General features: G+C 43.3%; 2 protein-coding genes across 5 annotated transcripts in view; one reads left to right on the forward strand and one right to left on the reverse strand.

Moving 5' to 3' along the window:
- The first annotated feature begins 240 nt into the window (after positions 1-240).
- Positions 241-19,416, forward strand: SAV1 (salvador family WW domain containing protein 1). Its single transcript, XM_083839186.1, has 5 exons — positions 241-536; positions 1,634-2,077; positions 10,338-10,608; positions 11,550-11,693; positions 18,193-19,416. The coding sequence occupies exons 1-5, from the start codon at positions 443-445 to the stop codon at positions 18,392-18,394; spliced, it is 1,155 nt and encodes a 384-aa protein (XP_083695312.1). The 5' UTR covers positions 241-442; the 3' UTR covers positions 18,395-19,416.
- A 636-nt stretch (positions 19,417-20,052) lies between these two features.
- ATL1 (atlastin GTPase 1) overlaps positions 20,053-21,416 on the reverse strand; it is a 30,356-nt gene continuing 28,992 nt past the window's right edge. For all 4 annotated transcript variants that reach the window (XM_083839185.1, XM_083839183.1, XM_083839182.1 and 1 more), the window contains one exon: positions 20,053-20,849. In XM_083839185.1, the coding sequence (XP_083695311.1) occupies positions 20,739-20,849 (111 nt within the window). In that variant the 3' untranslated portion in view covers positions 20,053-20,738. The remainder of the gene's footprint in view (positions 20,850-21,416) is intronic.

Raw genomic sequence — 21,416 nt, forward strand, 5'->3', positions numbered from 1 at the left:
AGTTATAACTTATACAAGTATAAATTATACCCCCATCTTGTAAATTTAATCTCGTAACGTGTTTTGTGGTGACTGAGGGAAGGGCGGGCCCCGTTCCTGTCAGCACCCCCCCCGCACACGACGCATGCGCCCTCCCGGCCGCGCGGGGGCGCTGTGCCCCCCCCAACCCCGCGGCCGTTCCCTCAGGGCGGAGCCCGCCGTCCCACAACCCCCCGCGCGCGCGCTGTAGGCGTGTTGGGGGGGGGGGGGGGCGCGGCCGGGGGCGCGCGGCCGGGCACGCGCTGTCGGGCACGCGCTCACCCCCCTCAGGCCCCAACGGGCGGCCCCTGAGGGAGCGCGGCCGGGGCGGCCCCGGGCTGAGGGGAGGCGGCGGTGCCGGTGCCGGGCATGCGGGCGGTGGGACGGGGACGGGCAGCGGGACCGGGAGCGGGCCGGCAGGGGGATGCTGTCGCGGAAGAAGACCCGCACGGAGCTCTCGAAGCCCGGCGAGGTGCAGGGCAAGTACGTGAAGAAGGAGACGAGCCCGCTGCTCCGCAGTGAGTGTCGGGGGCCGGGGGGGGGGTGGGCGCGGGTCCTGAGCCTCGCTTTTGTCACGGTTTTACAGAAGATTAGCAAGTAGGCGTCGGAAGGGCGCTTGGGGTGCTCGCTGCGCGTGTCTGAAGGCGAACGGAGCCGAATTGTGTGGTGGTGTAGCGGCTGGGTTAGCCTGGGGACCGCAGGCACCCAGCTCCCAGTCAGCAGCCTGGTCACGCCGGCCTGGCCCTTAATCAATACACATTAAGGCCTCCACGCCAACCTGTAGGTGTATCTGGTGGCCTAAGGCCTCTTACACACCTGCTGTTTGCCGTGATGTAGCGATTGCGTGCCTGCTTTACGATGGCTGTCATAAACTGACTGATTACCCCTCCTGCGAGGCACTGAATTCTTGGTGCAAGTTGTGAAGTTATAACTTCACAAGAGCTCGTTAATGAGCTTAATAACAGGCATGAGCTCCCTGTAAATTGGAACTGTGTTAGCTCACCTGGAAGGAAAGCAGTTATTTAAGCCGTGCTGAAAGCAATAAAAAGGAGAGGAGCGATGCTTTGTTTATGGAGGGAGGCGGCGAAGCCGCGTGAGGGGGTGTCAGCATTGCTCACGTGCAAAGCTCCTTTATGTAAAGGAGAAAACGAAATTTTCTGATAACTTGACAATTTACGTGCACAAAGAGACAGCGTTTTGCTGGCCAGACTTTATAATTAGCGGAGAAAGGCCAAATTCTGTTCATGGTTCAGTTACAGGCAGGGTGCATGGATGCTCTGGGCCGCACCGGGAGGAGAGCAATGAAGCCTGGCTGATGTAGCCATGGTCCGGCGTAGCGGGGTGGGAGGCGTTGTGTGTTGGTTTTTGTAGCTGCAATTACGCTGGCAAAACTGTGCTTTTTTGGCAATAGGCTGTTGCAGGCAGAGGGTGTGTGGCTTTTGTTGTGCCAGTGCACGCTGCAGCTTTACCATTATACTCACGCATGTATTAGAGGCACTTTAAAGCGGTTCTGGCGTTTGAATTTCCTAGTTTCCATGGTGTAAACCAGGCGTTGTAGCTAGCCAAATACTTTAAGAGCACGCGCAGTTCATATTTCTCTTTTATGCTATAACAGATCTCATGCCTTCATTTATCCGCCACGGTCCAACCATTCCAAGACGAACTGATATCTGTCCTTCTGACTCCACTCCTGCGTATGCTGCTGGGGGAGATGGAATTGTTTCCAGGAACCAGAGCTTCCTTCGAACTCCAGTGCAGAGGCCACCTCATGAAATAATGAGACGTGAAAGCAACAGACTCTCTGCACCCTCCTATCTTGCTAGAAGCTTAGCTGATGTCCCTAGAGAATATGGCTCTTCCTCCCAGTCCTTTTTAACAGAAGCTAATTCTGTTATGGAAAATGGAGACGCGGGCGCCCGTTGCTACTATTACGATCACTTTTATGATGCTCAAAGGAGACGTCAGTTAAATGACCGCTTGCATGAGGACTACAGGTATTACGAACACAACAGTGATCTTTTCCAGAGGATGTCCCAGAATCATGGGAGGCACACTTCAGGTAAGTGTGGATTAATTGTTGGTTTCGAAATGTTGTTGAAAGACTTTTTGTGCAGAAGTCTATCTGGTCATGTTTCCGAGTTACGCTTATAGGACAGGGCTTCCTTTCAGTGACACTTCTATGATCTGAGTACATGTTGACACTTTTTAGTATTAAGAGTGCAATTGCATATGTAGATGGTGAGTGATTTATGGAATAAATTAGGTAAGTTCGAGCAAACTTCTCTTAATCCCAAACCTACGTGCAGTTCTCTTGCCCATGTTGAGTCAGTTGCTAGTGAGCAAGCAGCTTTATTCATTAGGGGACAGCTGCTGTTTTCATGATGTATTGAATAATCAACAGCTCTAAACTATAATACTGCTTTTTTGTTGTTGTTACTATTATAAATGTTTATTTTTTAAATTTCATAATGAACAAATATCTTTATTTGATGTCAAATAAAGAGAAGAATGATTGTTATGTGTAATTAGCAAATTGGCATGTAGTTAGTGCTGAAATTGACTTCTTAGTCCTTGACCTTTTTTTTAGCTTGTAATATTGTTTGAGGAGGAAACAGGCAAACAAAACTCAGTGGAACCTGCCTTTGTTTTCTAATGGAACAAGGCAATAAGAAAGAATCCATTAAATACTTTTTTGAAGTATTCGATTACCTGTGATGATGCTGAAGAAGAATTCTTACTGTCATGAATCTGTTGTTGAAATTAAAAAATCTAGGGTTTCAACATTACCTGTGGAAAGGTGACCTTAAAAGTAGTAAACCTGGCAGTACTGGAGCACTGTGTATGCTACTGCAGCTACGTTCAAGGAGGAGTTTGAAAGAAACGTTTCAGACCTGTAAATAATATACTGCTAGCTCATTACTTGTAATCTGTAAACGAAATAGTAAATCTCCTGTCTAGAAGAACAAATTTGCAAGTAAAAGTATCATCGTTTATGGCTGCTGACAGAGTGCATGGAGTTAGAATCTGACATTGCTTTGGTGTTTGTGGTGTGTGGGCTTTTTTTGTTGTTTCTTTTTTTTTTTTTAACTACAGGAACATTTCGGTGAAAAATAGCAGAAAAGTAACGTTAGCATTAGTGCTGTCAGCCAGTAAATCTTGAAATGCTAATGTTTAAGGCTGGCTACTCCATCCTTGTTAATTTTGTTAAATGCTGGCTTAATACATAAATCTATCTGGATTACGCGTGGAAGCCCTCCATCTCTGTCAGCTGTTTTCAGCCAGCAGTCATTAAACATTTACCTGGCCCAGATAACAAGCACCTGTTTGCATCTGCTGTGGGCTTTCGACCTTCAAAATGACAATACTAATGCTGAATGCTGAGAGAGACTTCCAAAATAAGATTGCTGCTTTGCAGAATTGGATCAGTGTTTAAGTGGAAAGGGATCTCCACCTGTTAGTTTGAAGGTGAAGTTAATCTAGCAAATTTTAAAGCAAGCTGAAAGAAGAGCTTCACAGCCATATTTTTCCTCAATTGTAGCAACACATTTCTTCCTCATAAGGCTTTTCTCTCCTGTTTGTTTTCATGCCTTCTTAGCCATTGGAAAACACAAAGGACATGCTGGTATTTGCTTGGTCTTTGTCCTTTCCTCAGATGTTGTAACAGTTTGAACAGATCTTACACCTTTGGTAAGGGGTGGGTATTCAGTCGTATATCTGTAGGAAGAAACCAAAAAGGTGAACATCTTGCCTGCCGGTGTTATCCCTTTTCCTTTGTTTTTTTTTTTGCCTTTCATCTCAACCTGGAATATGAACTCTTAAACTCCACCTTGAGGTTTCACTGCAGTAAGAGCATTGACCTATGTCCTCAAGTTCTCTGTGTCTTCTCATGAATTGCTGTTACATTTTTCAGTAGAAGAATTGTGTCCAAAAATAAGAAAACCCCATGTCGTCTTATTTCTTTTGCCCCGCTGTAAAGCTTTTTTTCTTTGAACCATCCATTGTCATCAAGCCTTAAGTGTTTCTCTTAAGCAACGCTAATCTCTGTAATTTCTAATTCCTCTTTTCCTGCATCTCCAGAATACTGGGTCAGGCCTTTTGCTTTCATTGTCTTTGTCTGAGTTCTCACACATTTTTAGTGTTGTTTCTAAGCGGTTCACCTAATTGAAACGGTTCTTCAGCAGGATCACTGACTGCAGCTTATAAACTGGCCTAATACCTGCGGGTACAAAGCATAATACGTACCCCTTCATTAGCTGTGGTCTGTAAATGCTGCCTCTTGCCTCCTCTCCCAGAAGGTGCTCTCAGTTCTGTTCTGGTTTGGGTTCATTGCTGAGGAGGTGTTTCCTGATGAGCACGAGGTGTAATCACCAGTGGTGAGTGATGTTTCATTTAGTGGGGGTTACAGCTGAGATGGCTCTTCAGAAGCAGTGTCTGGATACAAAATGTGCATGTGAATTTCAGCTTTCAGTCAGAATAAGAATTCCGCTCTTTGTAATTTGGTGATAACGTGAAATGTGCTTTTTATTGACATCTTCATACTCAAAGCGGTTAGCAAAGTATTTAAGCAAGTTTCATGATTTTTCAAAAGCTGCCTTTCGTAGGCATTCCTCCTTGAAGTCATGTTTTCTCTCTCTGCATGATTCAATCCTCCATATCTTCATTTTCTCATTCTCATTAGATTTATTTTTAATTAACAAACTAGCGCTAGTTGTTTTCCTGAGAAATGTTTTTCAGTTATTTCCTAGTTTTGTATGTTCAGCTACCTCTGTGCAATTTCTTGATTTATTTTTTTTTAATTTTTTTTTCCAAGTGTCCATGTCAAACTTAATTCCAAGAGACTTTACCTGTCTTTCCTCGACATCTCTTTCCTCTCTTCTAGGTTAAAGGTTTTGGGAGGTCTGTGGTTGAAGTTATACCTACAGTATAGATTGGAACTAACTTGTAACCAAGACCTCAGAGTTATTTGTACCTGTTTGTGCGGTAAGCTGAATAATTCTTGTGTATATGCAAATTGCTGAGATTAAAAAACGGGATTTTGTGGTGTAGGATTGTAAGTAGTTGACTGTGATGTCAGAGGAGAAAAATTATTTAACCCTCTGAAGGGAGAGTCCAGTGAGCTTTAGTTGAAAGGAGGTTCACCTCGTGTTAAATTTTGCCCCTTTGGCATTGCAAAGTTATTCATATTGAATATGAGAGCAAAATCAAGAAATACAGGTTGTTAAATGGAATCTCTTTAGAGCTAAAGCAGCAGGGCTTTTCAAGTGTGTACACTTCACCTTTTTTTTTTTTTTGAACATGGCAATTGCTGACCTTTTCTTTGTGCTGATTCTGCGGTAATTTCAGCATAGAACTTTTGGAAGCTCTCAAAGTACTTCCTGTCATGTCCCCTTCATTAATTTATGCTTGCCTGGAATGTCCCGTGCCCTCTGACAATGGAGGTACTTGTGCTCAGGAAGTACCTTCAGAAGCTCTGGCGTGCGTTAGGAAGGCCCAGAACTTCTTTGCTATTTTATTATTACTTATTCCCTTAAAGTTAAACATTTCTCTCTCTGCCTGTTTCTTATCCTGGTTTGAAGAGGGAAAGGAAGGGGGGAAAAGCTCTCAAGACAGTTAACGTAATTAAAGACAAATCAGATGGCCTTTCATTTGGCTAGACTTGTACTCCAATACTGTGAATTTTGGTTGAAGCTAGCTGTGGGGAGTTTATAGGCTCTAAAACTTCTCTGCCTACGTAAGCTGTGTATCGAATAAGGTGAGACTTTCTGCAGTGTCTTTGCCCTTTTCCCTTTATGCTGGGCTGCTCTGGTGGTAGGACTCTTCTCCTGTGCTTTCCACTACCATTGTTGATGAACTGAAGAACTGCTTGACTTTTATGCAGAATGCTTTTACGTTAAAGCCCCTGTATTGCCCTGTGAAAGCATTTCTTTCTATCGCTCACGGTTTGCATTGTTCCATATTAATGGAGTAAGCCGAACAGACTTCCACCGTTGTAGAAGATCCTATGGAATTGTCCCATTTGTGACATTGTTTAGCCGAAGGTGGATTTTTAAGGGAATATCTCGGGGTGCACTAGAATACGGTGCTCAAAATTAAACTTTGGGATCTGGTGTTAAGACCCCCCATTGCTGAAGATGTTGAGAAAGAGACTGAATAATGGGCCTGGCCTCACTTACAACTCAGTATTTTTAATCTTAGTTCTCGTAATAAAAGTGATTGCTGTTCCTTGGCACCTTCTGTTTTCAAAATACTAAGAATATACATGGTGATGTTCCTAAACAAGCAAACTATTGAACAGGATTTTCTTTTGCTTTAGAACAGCAAATAATACTCTAGGCTACTTTGCAATTCACTCAAGACCTTAAATTGAAGATACTGTGTTTTGCAAGCATTAGGAAACAGAATTAACAAATGAGACTAGGCAGGTTCCAAAGATACGAGCTGAAAAGGATTTACACTTGCATAAATTTAAATTCATTGGGGACTCTGCTTGAAATGTAATAGTGCTGCTGAGAGTTTTTAAAGAACAGTGCTCATCATTAAACAGAGTGAAGGAGACTTCTAACATTAGGAAAAAGCAGATAACTTACAGATAACTGTTCCTTGGTGAAGCAGGAAGAATAAGAATTTCTGCCTGGCCATAGGTACAAAAGCACGTGTGTGACAAAACCCTGAGTAGTTACAGTGAAGTGGAGATAATTTCTTCCATCAAGAGGAAAGCCACAGGTTTTAAACAAGATGTTTTGACAAAAACGGTTCAAGCTGTAAATTTTTGTGTGTTTTTTCCTGGAGATAATTTTGTGTTATGCTATTAAAATATAGTACAGGTCCATAGTTCAGGGAATAGCCTTGGTTTTTGCAGTGAATAACTGTGTGAAGCTTCGTGCTGCTATGAAAATGTTTGAGGGCTAAGACCTTACCTGAAATTACAACCCAGAAGAATATCCCACTTTGGCAGTATTACACAGAAAAGTGATGTTCATGGTAGATGGCTTCAGGCTTTCTTGCAGTTTGATTCTTTGGTTAATACTTTGGAAAAGATGACGTCCAAAGTTATTCTTTGAAGTGTGGTCCTGTCTTACTGTTCCTTACAGATGTATGTGTCTGAAAATAGATTTTCATCTTCTCTCGTTTAAACTGTAGCAGGAACTACTTGCTCCTCATACATGCGTGCTCATTCTGCCTTGAAGGAAACATCTACTGAGCTTTATAAGGAAAAATAGGGTACGATTTCTTTTGCTCTCTAGTAACTTTAATTATATAAACAAATGCCTAAATTATAGTAATTGCCATAATGGCTTGATGGTCATAAGACAACCGAGCATTACCTGACATCTGAAAACTTCCAGTCTGCAGAACACTTCAGTGTGATGCCTGGTTTTAAGGGGAGGTAATGCCCACTGAGACCGTACGCTGGGAGAAACCAGGAGCTGGAACTTAGTGATGGGACAACAGCAGAACTGCCCGTGTTGCCTTTCTACAGGATGGGTAGCGCTGCTTTTAACATGCTTTCTAGGTAATTTCTCTCTGTAGTCAGAATCTGATTCTCATCTTTACGCGAGTGCATCTTCCAGTCTTCTCTGACTTCTGTATGGGGAAATGCAGGCTTTGTGTCGAGAGAGCTTCTGGTGCAGAGGATGGCTCACTGCTCAGTGTTCATCATCCTGGCTTGTGCAACTCTTAATACCAAGTTGAGATGTTAAAAAGCATTAACCTTTACCCCCAGTGAATAACTATATTGGTATTTTTCTGCTGCAGTCATGCTAGAATTTAAGTGGGAGGAACTTATTTAAAAGAAAAAAAAGTGCTGTTTTTAACAGTGAACAGAAAAGTATATTTATACCTTTATACCTTGATGAAAGTTCTTTCCCGTCAGGTTTGTGTGTTCAAGCTTGTGGTGGTGATTTAATGTTTGCTGTTTATACGTATGCAGAATTACAACACAGCAGCTCACTTGATTGGGGAAAATACTGAATTTGTTTATCCCAAGTGCAGTATTTCCAAGAAGCTGAAGTGCTTGTATTTTGTCACTGGAATGAAAACAAAAACAGTGGCATAACTGTAGCTAGGGCCTGAAATAGTCTCCCTGGCCCCAGTACTGCTAAAGGTCAGGAAGCGTCTAGGATGTTTCTCCTCACTGGAAGTAAAGGTCTGGGTTGCTTAATCCTAATGCGAGGTGGAGCTGTCACATGAAGGCTGCTATTAACTTTCCTTCCTAAAGCTAACGAGTAGGTGAGCGCTCCAGCAAGCGGAGATGCTTTAAGGCCAACAATTCAGAACACGACAAGGCTAGAAACAGGGTTGTAGGTGAGCACAGATCTTGTCAAGAGCAACAGTGCTCAGCAGGAGCTTTGTGGGTTTAATTTTTTTATTCATTCAGTTGCTCTGTAACCTTTCCATTACGTTATTGTTGATCGCTCCTATCTTTTACTAGAATGACAGCCCTGTGTAAAATATGACAGAATTTGTAACCTAATACTTAAAATTGATGGCAGCCTTTGGCTGGCATGCTATGGATTGTGCATGTTTTGTTGCAAAGGACTGTTGCCACAGTCAGCAAACAAGGTATGAAATTGCCTGAGAAATATAACAGCTTGGCTGCTACTTAAGTATTGTCTCAGTTAATGACCAGACCTGAAATTTCTTCTTAGTAGTATGATTTAGATGAGATAGGCCGTGCTTTTTCTTTCTACTCTCAGAAATAAGCACACCCAAATGTTACCCCTGAAAAACAGAAGGGAAGGGGTGTATTCCTCAGTCAACAAACAAGGTGTGATGGAGTCACCTTCTGACTTCTAACAAAGTGGGAAAAGTTGCTCCTGTACTCCTTCTGGTTGTAGGGAAATAGCGATACACAAACTCTGAGTACTGTGATCAAATAGATGCATTTGAGAAGATAATTAGAATTTCTTTAAAGCCAGAAACTGTGTAACTGTAGAGTTACTGGGTTTTTAATCAGCTACATAAGTATCCCCAGTGTATATAGAGGGAAGGAAAAGATGAAATGAAATGATGTTTCTTCGGTACATCTCCCAGCATCCAGCACACTAGTTTTTATAATGTAAAAGAAATGTGTATGTTGGAACAAATAGGTTATTTTAAAATAATCATGAGCAGTCTCTTTAACTGGTTACTTGTAAATGGTAAATGTGCTGTGTTTCCAGGGCAGAGGTAGGAAATAAACCAGGTATTGCTTTGGGTCAGTTCTCCCAACCCAAAATACACTTGACCTGCGTCGTTTTACTTCTCTTTTGCTGGAGAAAGTCTTCTCCTAGTGCAGCCTGCTTCACCAGGAGAGCTGGAAATAACCGTTTTTCATGGGCCTCGTTAGCATTATGAAGTGCAGGTGCTCAGTACCAAAGAAGAACAAGATGAGAAGCAGATGAGCAGACTTACTAGGGCAGGAAATGTCTCTCCAAGATCTGTGGAAGGAAGGGAATGTGGGGGGAGGAAGAAAGCAGGAGATTTTGTGACTTTCTCTCAAAAAAAGGCCTCTAAATTTTAGCTGGATTGCGGTCAGAAGGGCTGACTGTCCCACTCGGGGTGCACATAAGCTAGCTAGTCTAGCAGCCATGGGTAGTTTTGGCAAAGAAGGCATGGCAACACGGACTTCAGTATGTGCAGAACAACTCTGTTCAGCACAGGGCTTTTGCAGGATCCTGGGTGGATCTGGCTTCCCTGTTTTCTGTAGTTACTGATGGTGTTTTTTGGCTGTGATTGCGCACACATCACTAATACCTGTCAGCTCAGTGCTAACCTTTTCCCTCTGCTTGATTTTCTTCAAGCTACTAATTTGAAGGGTTAAGGCTTTGTTGGTATACTGTCATTTTTCTAGTTAGTTGTTTCTGACTAAACTAGGGGGAATTTCTTTTTTTCTTGTAGGTTCATCAGAACTATTTATCTGTAATAGTGTATAAACAGAAACTGTCATCTAGGTAAAGCTTTAACACTTGTAATCTTATGTCAGCTCTGTGCTCAGCAAATTGAGCCAATAACAAGAGTTTTATCCCCGTTGAGTATGCTAAGATATATCTCTTAATTGAAAAAGCAAGGAGGCTTTAACTGTCTGAACGAAGCTGGCCAGTGATCCTGGAGTAGTACGAGAGCAAAACATGTGAGACTTAAAAGAGGAATAGCTATTTTGAATTCATCAGGATATTTTTTTTTTTTACTAGTGTGCAAGTGCACACTCTGTAAATCTTACGGTATCGTTCAAAGTTCATAGTTGCCTCATGCAGGGGGAAGAAAAGTTGATTCTGTACATAATGTTGGTTTGGGTTATTGCTGATTTGGCTAAACACTGTTTTCCCTTTTTTTGTTAGGCATCGGGAGAGTTGCTGCTACATCTCTAGGAAATTTAACCAACCATAGCTCTGAAGACTTGCCTCTTCCTCCTGGCTGGTCAGTGGACTGGACTATTAGAGGAAGGAAATACTATATAGATCATAACACTAATACGACTCATTGGAGCCACCCACTCGAGCGTGAGGGACTGCCTCCGGGATGGGAGAGAGTCGAGTCAGCAGAATTCGGAGTGTATTATGTGGATCACATCAATAAAAGAGCTCAGTACAAACATCCTTGTGCTCCCAGGTATGACATCAGTCTTGTCTGTTATGATTGTTCTTTTCCTAACCCAGCTGAGAAAGTGGAACTGTTTTTGCCTCATATATAACGTGCCAAAACCATCTTATTTTTAGAAGTAAGCTTTACTGGTTCTTGACTAAGATTTTTAGAAGTAGTTATAATTGTTAGTGTCTTTTTTTCTCATCTGTTACTATCTTAAGTTTAGAAACAGGATATTGTTCCTAACTCACTAAAACAAAGCAACCATTCTCCTCAACTGTTGGTAAAACAGCCAAGTTGCTGAGAACAGAACTGAGTTGTTGATTGAAGAGAAACTTGATCTGATGTTCCTGGAGGCTCTCTGAAAAATGGCACCTATAATCTGAACTATGAATTGTTGTCTTTGGGATGAATTTAGGTATTTTAGCTACGTAAAATTTAAAGGTTAAATAAAATTAGTATGTACCAGATCTACCAGTTAAGTTCTGCTATTCAATCTTTTTTTTGCTGTTTCCCAGGAAGAGAAAGCTTTTTTTAACATGTGACACACAAAAACAAACATACGAGGATGTCATTTGTTATAAACGGCATAACGTATCAGCTGCTGCCTGAATACTTTTGTTCTAAAATACGAAATGGTGTGTTATTTGGTTGAGTTTGCCTTTTCGCTCGTTCAAAACCAGATAGCGCTTCCTTTCTGCGTTAGCGTCCAGGTAGCGGGCACTAGGTCAATAGGTCCCGAGCGAGTTGTGCAGCGTGCGAACAGATTGCAGCACCGCGTAGAGCTGCGGTTGGAACGAAGCTCAAATACAGCAACAGGCCGTTGGGCTCGGTAAAGGCTTGCTGAGGCAACGCGCCGCGTGTGGTTGCATCACTGGCCTTTGCATGTATTAATCTGTACGTTAGCGTTAACAACTAAGTGATCCCTGCTTGGAGCTCACTGAGTGTCTCTGCCTTCCTTCGTGCAGCGTTCCCCGTTACGACCAGCCTCCCCCGGTGACTTACCAGCCCCAGCAGGCGGAGCGAAGCCAGCCCCTCCTCGTCCCTGCGAATCCCTACCACACCGCAGAGATTCCGGACTGGCTGCAGGTCTACGCCAGGGCTCCTGTGAAGTGAGCTTCTTTCTTTACTCTTCTTTTTGCACCAGGTTACTCATGCGTAGTTTAGAAGGAAACCAAATGAGTTCTGATGACTGAAAGAACTCCAGCTGGTGTCTGTTTTATAATTGCCTAAAAACTGATGCTGACAGCGTGGGGAAGTTATACTGGATGTTTTCATACAGAATCATTAGGGTTGGAAAAGCCCTCCGAGATCATCTGGTCCATCCCCCTGCCACTAATGTTACCCACTAAACCATGTCCCTAAGCACCACGTCCAACCTTTCCTGGAACACCTCCCGGAACGGTATCAGAAATGTGGTTTAAAAACTCCTAGATGCTTTAATGTTCACAGCCCGAAACTGCATGGGTTAAATTTTTAGCAGATGTGAAAATGCAAAATAAGTGTATTTGGGTTTTATTCCACATTTTTACATATTAAAAAAGCCACACTGAGTTTAGTGAACCACTGTTGCTTTTTACGAGCTGAGGATCTAGGCTAAACACTTAATATCCTAAATACTTCTAATTTGCTGTTGTTGCTCACAATCAGCCATTCAACAAATTAGTATCAAAATATGCTTTTTGAACCATATGTAGATATAATCTCACCCTATAAAATATATTGTTATTAATGTATAATTATATAATTATTGTTATAATGAATATTGTTTAAATAATTTAAACCACATATATACGTTATATTATGGTTTAAACCATTATTATATGTATAATTTTTATACCTCCCCAAAACAGAGCCAAAATCTGCCTATTGAAGTGATTTGACACTTTTTTTTTCTTCCAGTTGAAAATCTTGTATAATAAGTATGACCATTCTTTATTTGTGTCATCTTACTGGAAGATTTGGAGACTCTTTCATCACATTAGCTTGCTTTGTATTAGGCATCACTTAAAATCATCGCAGTACTTCTTGCAGATCCCATGGCTTGCAGAATTTTATGTTGGAGAACTGGTAGGATGTGATTTACTTTCAGCGTTTTTTGTGAGAATAGTACCAAATGGCTTATAAAGAATTTTTTTTTCAGGGTGTTAACTTTCTAATGTGTATATTATTCCTTTTTTAAAAAAAAAAATAACCATGAAGGAGAACTTGTAGTCTGAATTCAGACTGAAATCTGTTTCCAGTCAAAAGCTTTAATTACTACTAAGTGGTGATAAAGTTATTTTTTCGAAGAAACATCCCTCTAGAAACAGGGAATTGCTTCCAAGAACAGATTTAAGTCAACATAATGAAACATTTTCTGATGGGTTCAGCTCTGCAAAAGACTTAACTAAATAGAAGAGCAATAAAAAAATCCAGGTAATATTTCAGTAATTATGAAACCACGTATGTTTTCATAAGGGAAATATGGAGAAACTGATTTTTACAGCAGTGAGCAGGTCAGTCTATGGTTGCAAATTCATAAGCTGTGTATGATCGGTGACTTCCAGCTGAAATATTTTTGTAGCTTCTGCTTAACTATAATTTGGATGTGCTTAATTACTTCTTGTGGCTACTGGGCTTGCCTAAAATCCAGCAGTATATTATACACCAAGGACATACAAAGTTCCTGTAACCTATGAGAGGACTTATTTCCTAGAAACACTTTCAGGTTTTGGCTGCAACTGCATTTCTTTATTTAGGTCTTTGGCACATTTAGACAATGCAGTTTGAAATATTTCAGCCTGTGTTGTGTAAATTCTTGCCGGTACTTCACTTGAAACTTGAGGATAAGCAATGTAAGGTTCTCAGAAATTTCTTTAATAGGCTGAGACGTTTCAAAAGGTTTAATTCATTCAGAGTTTGAGAAGAATTGACATTGTTCAGAGGAACCAAAATCCATGTACTTGCCCGTATCCTTTTAACTTTCTTCTGTTAAGGTAGGTCTGGCACTAATATGAATATTCATGTAATTCTCAAACACTTCTTTGAAGAAGCAAATCCTGTTTTATGCTACTTTTATACTACAAAAGTGAGGAAGAGAGGTGACAACTAGCTTGCTGTCATCTCAGCTTGAGGACTTCTTGTAGAACATTTGACGAATATTTTCAGTTACTGAAATCAAGATCACTTACACATTACAAATTAATTGTGATAACAAACCTCTGTTGTGAAAACAACTGGCTTAAAGCTTGAGGGGAAAATCTAGTGATGCTTCTATGTTCTTACTCCACTTTTAGGAAGTGCTGTTTATGAGAACTGTGCATTTCTTACTGTGTTCTAGCACAAAAATGAAAGCTGGCAAAACACTTTTATAGTGGTAGTAGAGGAGTATCTTTTTAAGATCTGCTATTTGAAATTTGTTGGAAAAATTGTTGATTAATAGTACTGTTTTCCACTGAGATCACTGTGGTAAATTTTGTTATGGATGCCTGGTGCTGTAGCTTGATTAGCTGACTAAGGGCCGGTCATTGAGGGGGAAAAAGATAGATATTATAAAGAAAATAGATAACAGCTTTTACTTTGACAAGTTTTTCTAAAGAATAAGACCACTGGAAAGATCTAATGGGGAGGAGAGGTGGCAGGTGTTAGCCATGTTTTCCTATTTTAGTGAAGAGCAGTCAGTCTGTTAAGAACAAAATGAAGATATTTGGCTCATTAGACAGCAAAGAGGCTTAGAGGTCTAACAATAACTTGAGGCGTAATGATTTCCAATACCAAGGTACTGGTGACACCTTGAAGCGCCCCTTCCCCCTCTGCCCCAGTATCTGTCCAGGGCTTTTTTTTTTTTTGCAAGCATAAGCACAGTTACCAGAATGTTCACAGTGAAACCAAGACACCTGGCATGCGTTTAAGCCCTTGCCAGACTCGAAAGATGAACAAACATTCAATTTTAAAGTCCCGAAGACCAGTGGGGTAGGTGCTCTAAGAGTGTGCCATAGTGCATGCAAGGGACTTTGAGGGTGAGGATGCTGGAAGTGCCTTCCTCGTAGGAGAGGCTGCGGTTCAGATTCTCCCCCCACCTCTTCTGGAGCAAGGATCAGAACCCAGGTCTTGCAGGTCTTGTTCCTTGCAGCCGTAACCAAGAGGCTGTAAATATTTGGGGCAGATCACCATCTGTTGTGCTGAAAGCGAATGTTGTATTAAATTCTTGTTGTCTCCTGGGAACAGCCCTGGAGACGGAGCGTTCTGACTGGTAAGCTCTTCTCTCCTTGCCCAGGAGGAAAAGGTTCGGTGCTGGGCAGGAATCTTTTGCCAACGTGCTCTCGGTTTCTGGCTCTGTGACTAGCTGCCCCCCTACGAAATGCCTGGGGTGTCTAGGTCAGGTACTTGTCCTCTGGGCCCTGTTCTACGAGGCATCTCCGTGGCGGGTGTTCCTAGCCCTACACCACTTTTTGGATCGGAATGAGTCCGTTCCTGTTAAGGTGCTGCTGGTGGCTTGATCTTTAGTTAGACTTCCTCTGTTCAGTACTTCTCTCGGCAGCCAAAGTGAAGCTGACGCTGAGAAGCAGCCCTGATGTGCCGATTTATCACAAACCATCAGCGATGAGTTTCAAAGAGCTAAAGAACAACCAAGGTTTTGGCAGTCCGTGATGCCTTAAAATAAAGGTGTGGGGGGGGGTTGTTCTTAGCTGCAGGTCCCAGGAGATCCGCAAATGCGTTACTGCATCTGGTGTAGCTTTTTCTTTCCTGCTTGTGCCACCAAGTTAGTAAGAAACAGCCCTGGGGGCACCCACTGCCTGCTTGTCCCTCGTGTGCCGTGAGCCTCGGGAGGCGCGTCTGCTCCCGGGGCCAGGCGGGTGTCCCCGTGGCCGCCAGCTGGGGCTGGCTGTCCTGGCCAGACTTTGCCAGTCATCACGTTGAGGTGGAAGGAGACATCAAAGGGAACAGCCCGTTTATTTTAGGCTTTGGTATCTCTCCGGCTCTCTGAAGTCCTTGTACTACTTTCTTTACGCATATAAGGGGAGGTCTGCACTGCGGCCTGTTAACACAGCCACTTGTCCAACACGCCAACTTGAGGCAGGTCTCCGTCAGTGACCCCTTAGCCACGGGGGCGTCTGAGCCTGCACTGGCCTACTGCAGGGCTTCACCAAAGGGATTCTTGCCGTCGGCCCAGCGTCACGGGCTTTTCTTGAATTAGTTCAATTGCCAGCTCCTGGAGGAAGAAACATCCTGAATTCCAGCATCTCCTGCTTTGTGCCGTCGGGCAGCTATTCCCCCGCGGGGTGTGGTGGTGATACTGGGTGTCTGGCCTTGAGCCAGGGACCTGCAGTCCTCTCTCTGCAGCATTACCGCGATTTTGTTAAAAACTTCGTTAGAAATGCTGGTTTTCTACTGGGACCTTGGAAAACCCTTTCCCACCACCGGCACAAAAAGCAGCACATTTAAAAAAAAAAAAATAGTTTGTTTTCTTGACAGGGGGGATAGATACTGGGATTTTGGAGGCAACCCAACCTCCATATAGTTTGATCTGGTGGCAGCTAAAAAGTGACTGATAGAAACGTAGAGTGTATGGGCAACGTGTTCAGTGAGCCTCAGCACAGACTTGTGTTTACACGCACAGCCTTTATTCTGATAGTTTCTTGCTTTAAAAGCATCAGAATAACCTGAGTTGGAAGGGACCCACGAGGATCATCAAGCCCAACGCTTGGGTCTATGCGGGACCACCTGAAAATCCGCCCGTAAGGAGGTGGATAGTTCCTGTGGTTTACATATTGAGCTAAATCAATACTACAGACACTAAATTTGGGAAAACAAGTTCTGAAGCATTTTTATGGCATGAAAGTGAGTCGCTGACTAACGTGTGACTGAACAACCCTCCCCATTATGAACATCCATAAACTGGCCTTCATTTGACCAGCCACCTCGTTCCCGTGCAGCTGCGGTGCCAATTTGGATTGTGGAAAATTACTCGCAGGAGAATGGCCTTGATTACTCACAGGAGTGGTTTGGCAGTCAGGACACAAAACGCAGCCTTCAGGAAACTCCGGCAGCTCCGCTAGTGGAACGAGGGAGGCTCAGGGAGGCTCGTATTACACGAAGTTCATACCTACCTAGTGGCAGCAGCTTCGATAGCCAAAGGTGCGATCATAAGGAGACGTTTGTACGTTTCAGCAACTGGAAAAAGTGTTAGGAGTACAAACAGCAATCCAAAATTGCTCCATATTAACAAATAAAAAGTGAGCACTGGCTGCAGCTGTATCTCCTGTAAGCAAAGCAGTGCAGGAGAGAAGGCTTCCAGAATGAAAGGCCAAGTATTTTGAAAGGCCGGTCAGCATGTAGCCGAGGAGTGTGTAGTGGTTAGAGACATCCAGCAGCTTTCCGTAGGTATTGTCTCTCTTACCTTGCAGACTGGCGTCACGCTTCTGCTTTTCTTTGTGGCTTGTCTTAATTAATGTGCGCTGCTCTTCGTTCTGGAGAGTGAGGAGTTTGATTCCTAACAAAGCCTGTCTGTGCGCAGCCCCCTTCCTCCACATGCTTGTGTTTTCTTTGAGCTTTCACGTTCCGCAGAGTACTGACAACCCGCGTCCGTTTCCCTCCTCAGGGCAAAATCACTGGCGATAGGAGCAGCTTTCCGATGACCCAAGCTGCTGCATTTTGCTTTGCACAACCCACTCCTCCTTGTGTTGGTGGAAGCGGGGAGAAATGTAACAGCCTGTACCCAGAACTGGTTGACTTCCAGCTGAGTGTGTTTCCAGACAGCTAGAGCAGATGTTCCTACGGGGGGGCTTGAGGTGGCACCAAAGTTGCATGCAAAACCAGCGCCTTTCAGGCTCTCTTCCCTTTTTACATCCATCTCTGGGGACCTCCCCAGGTCCCCAGTAGCTCATTTTTTCCAGCGTGAGGACGAAGAACATCTGTGGGCTTCCTTCTCTCCCTTCTCCCTCCCTCAGCCCTCGCTGGTGCTATCTAATCCCCCCGTCTGCTGTCCTGTGAGGTTCATGACCTGCAGTTGGAGACACTGATTGAGATTATTGCTGCTAATTAACCAAGAGCAGGACAGTGTCCAAGAGTGCTCGTTAAGGCTGGAACAAGAATGCTGTGGAAACAAAAGCACGTTGTGAGGGAATACTTGCAGGCCTGCAGTGTTCTGCCTTCTGGGAGGTACTTGCTGGGGAATGCTAGGATAAGCTGTTAAAATAGTTCATTTTTTCTCTGCTACTCCAATTTTAAAAGATGTTTTACTGCTAAATCTTGAAGGCTTGTGTAACAGGATTGGTGTTCTAAACCAAGGCATAAAATGCATTTGGGGAGTGTTAGTGTAGTCAGTTAATAGGAAGGATCTTTAGTACTTCTAGAATTTACCTTTATAAAAAGCAACTCGGCATATTATGAGTGATTCTGCAGTTTAGCTCTAAGTAACGTTTCTCCAGTGCATTTTGAGACACAGCTCGCTGTCTTTAGGTGTTAATTAGTTACTTCTTCACATAGAACAGGCTAATTGATGTAGGCTGTAGGCGGCCAGAAGGCTGAGTGGCCATCCAGCTTGCGAGGTCAGTTCTTCACAGAACACCCAGCGTTGTGCGTTTGCTCGCAGTGGCACGTGGATAATCATCTCCCGTCTCCCACCAGGTACGACCACATCCTGAAGTGGGAGCTCTTCCAGCTCGCGGACCTGGACACGTACCAGGGCATGCTGAAGCTGCTCTTCATGAAAGAACTGGAACGGATCGTTAAGCTGTACGAGGCGTACAGGCAGGCCCTCCTCACCGAGCTGGAGCATCGCAAGCAGAGGCAGCAGTGGTATGCCCAGCAGCACGGCAAGAATTTCTAAGCTAACAGCTCTTTCTAACAGACTTTCATGAGGACACTACGAGCTTTAAAAAGTTTCCACACTTCATACTATGAAAAAGTGCTTTGGTTGAAAAGGCAGCTTATTTTTGTTGACGTTGCACCTTTGTTATTATCCTCTTGAATATTTTTCTACATGTATTATGTATTGTTTATAAAAAAAACGTTTGTTAACCTTTTTCCATACAAAAACTAGTTTATTATTCTGAAAACCAGCATGGAGTTACGGAGTTTGATCAGAGACTTGATTCTGGTATCTTTTTCTAGCAGTTGGCTGTATTATTAAGAAGCTGACTATATATTTTTAAATGGCAATAGATGCAATTACAAGAAATGCCCTGGATGCAAAACATTGTTAAAATCCAAATTAGTATTTTGGTGTGTTTCCCTCTGGACTTTGTATCCCTCTGGAGAGAGGTCTGTTCTTTGTTTACAGCTTTAATGTACAGAACACTGACACTTACTCCTCAGTACTATAACCGTACAGAAGCTGATTTCACCAATCCAAAAGTGCTTCATGAAAATGAAGTCTGAGTTGCCTTATTTTTTACTTTGTTTAACGCATTATTACCTTAGATTTATTACTAGTTTTCACAGAAGTTAGTCAGAGGGCGAAATACTTGTACCTTCTTAAAGACCAATATCACTAAGCAAACTCTTCAAAGGTTCTGAAATGCTAGGTAGACTGCATTTTATGAGCCCCAGTCACACGGGAAGGTAGTAGCGTCTAACCAGCTTACCAACCAGCTGTACCACACCATGAAAAAAATCAGGGATGTATCAACATTTTTTTTTACCGAGTTTTGTCTTGTATTGAAGTTTCCTTACTTGGGGAAAATTTTTACTTGTACAGTTACCCTTGCCGATATTTTCATTTGGTTCATTGATTGTCCTGAAATGTTATTTATGGATTCTTTTTAGTGCAATAAACATTGTTGCAGACAAAATACATTTCTTGTAAATCCTGTTAATTCAATAAAAATCACTTTTGGTTAATGAGTGAAAGGGTGGTCAACTGATTTTTCACGTTTCAGCAGGTCAAATGAAACGGTTAGAGCCAGGAAGATCTGATTGGGAGTGGTCACAAGCAGAAGCTGCGGTGACTGCAGGTAGGACCTGTACAGACGCTGTCCCCTGCACGAGTCCCAGTGGAACGGAGCTGCTGTTAGCGCTCTGCTCTGTAAAACCCAACCGCTGCCCCTACAAGAGTGCTGTGCCCAGCCTGCTGTGACTGCCGGGTGTAGGACCCATGCGTAAACTCCTCTATTGTAAAACACACTGGCTCGTCAAATCTCACAGTCTCGAGTCTTTGCTGCCACCAGTGAGATGCGCAGGCATTGTATGTACCCTGAGAGCGCTGCAGACCTGAGCACGGAGCCCTCCTGTGGCCTTGTTCCCTTACAAGAAGCTTTTCCTCGGCTGTTAAAAAGCGGGAGGCTTTTCTTGGCCCAAAACTTGCTTTTACCCTACCAGTGACAGAAGCACCTCGTGGAGGTCACACCCTGGCAGTGAACAGGCCAGAGTAACGTCAAGCTACTATTGAAGCACCGATTGTGAAGGCCAGAAGAAAATCAGAATGTGAAAAATAACACTGAGAAGCTCTTAAGTCATTAGTCAGTAATTGCTTCCTATGGAGCCAGCTTTTTAGGAACAAAAAGCAAACTTTAATAGTTCTGATGATAAAAGAATAGAACTGTTTAACACACTTTCTATGCACTATAATGAATATATATATATACAGAAATACAGTGAAACTTTCTCCAATACATATACAAAGTGATACTTTGTGCATCAGTTACGAATGGAAAAGTACACTTTCCTTACAATATCGTTAACATACCATAGCATGTGTCCTTACAGTTTCCGATAAAGCAAGTTAATACATTTTTAATTATGTTGATGTAATTAGTTGATTGAAGAAAACCCTTGGTTACATGTTATAACTTGTTCAAGTATTTGAAAAGAAGATGATTTTGAGTAATGCTAAGGTTTGGAAGGTTTTTAGTTGCAGTATCACGTAAATTATAATTCCTTTAATGACTCCGTGACTAATTAAAAAGGGGAAAATAAGGCTTCATAAATTAGTTGGGAAGTGTGCCGGATATTGCAAATTAAAAGCACTTTGTACTCGCAGCAGTGCCGATATGTACATATTAACAGAACAAAAAACATGCCTACATCTTCCCACCGAACACTGTTGTCGCACGAACATACCGAACCGTCGCACGCGTGGGCTTCTTCTCCGCGCTCCCCTCCCGCGGCAGGAGCTCGTGATGGGTACAGCGATGGAAGCGTCTCCTCCATGCACCGAGGGGAGCTCGTCCGGCCTACAGCTTCTTCCTCTCCGAGCCCTCGGCGGGCTCCGCTTTCTGTGCGGGGAAGGCGTGGTGGTACAAGTGCCGGTGGGTCGCGGCCGCGCTGTACAGTTTGTACAAAGCCTAAAAAAAAACCAGAGCAGATGCTGATGGGCTGCGCTGCAGCAGCAGGTTCAGACTGCGTGCAGCGGGCAGTTTGGTTTGGGCACCACGTAATGTCCAAAAAGGGAAAAAAAAAAAACAGAGTTGAGGCGTTCACTGAGCCCTCAGACTTCTCACCTAGGGGAAGAGCTGCCTCGGTTGTATTCAGCTGAGGCCTACCTGCAGTGTGAGTGAGGGGTTGGCAGATTTTCCTACGCATTTCACATGCAGGCTTTAAATTTCTGCACTCTCAGCACTTTTTTACCCCACCAGGCAGAAATGCATTGCATCACAGAGAGGGCTTTGCTGTGTAATTTGTATCTGGCTTTTCTACGTTATTTTTCTGCGGGTGAGTGCAGATTTTTTTCCTTCTCGTGTTACCGTTTTTTGCTTTTACCGCTGTTGCCTTTCCTACCTGACAGCAAGGCCTGTCCTTGGCAAAACAGCAGCACGGCGGGCTCGGGAAGCAGCGTGCCGGTCCCGCAGCGTGCCGGCTGCTGTCGCACGAGTGCTGAGGAGCGTGCAAGGGACGCGCCTGGCACCAGACCC

Source organism: Anser anser (assembly GCF_964211835.1).
Source record: "Anser anser genome assembly, chromosome: 5".
Classification (NCBI taxonomy): domain Eukaryota; kingdom Metazoa; phylum Chordata; class Aves; order Anseriformes; family Anatidae; genus Anser; species Anser anser.

Excerpts from the sequence above, each read along its gene's own strand:
- SAV1 (XM_083839186.1), top strand. The coding sequence starts at position 443 with ATGCTGTCGCGGAAGAAGACCCGCACGGAGCTCTCGAAGCCCGGCGAG. Across the intron at positions 537-1,633 it reads GACGAGCCCGCTGCTCCGCA|ATCTCATGCCTTCATTTATC; the intron begins GTGAGTGTCGGG and ends ATGCTATAACAG. Across the intron at positions 2,078-10,337 it reads TCATGGGAGGCACACTTCAG|GCATCGGGAGAGTTGCTGCT; the intron begins GTAAGTGTGGAT and ends TTTTTTTGTTAG.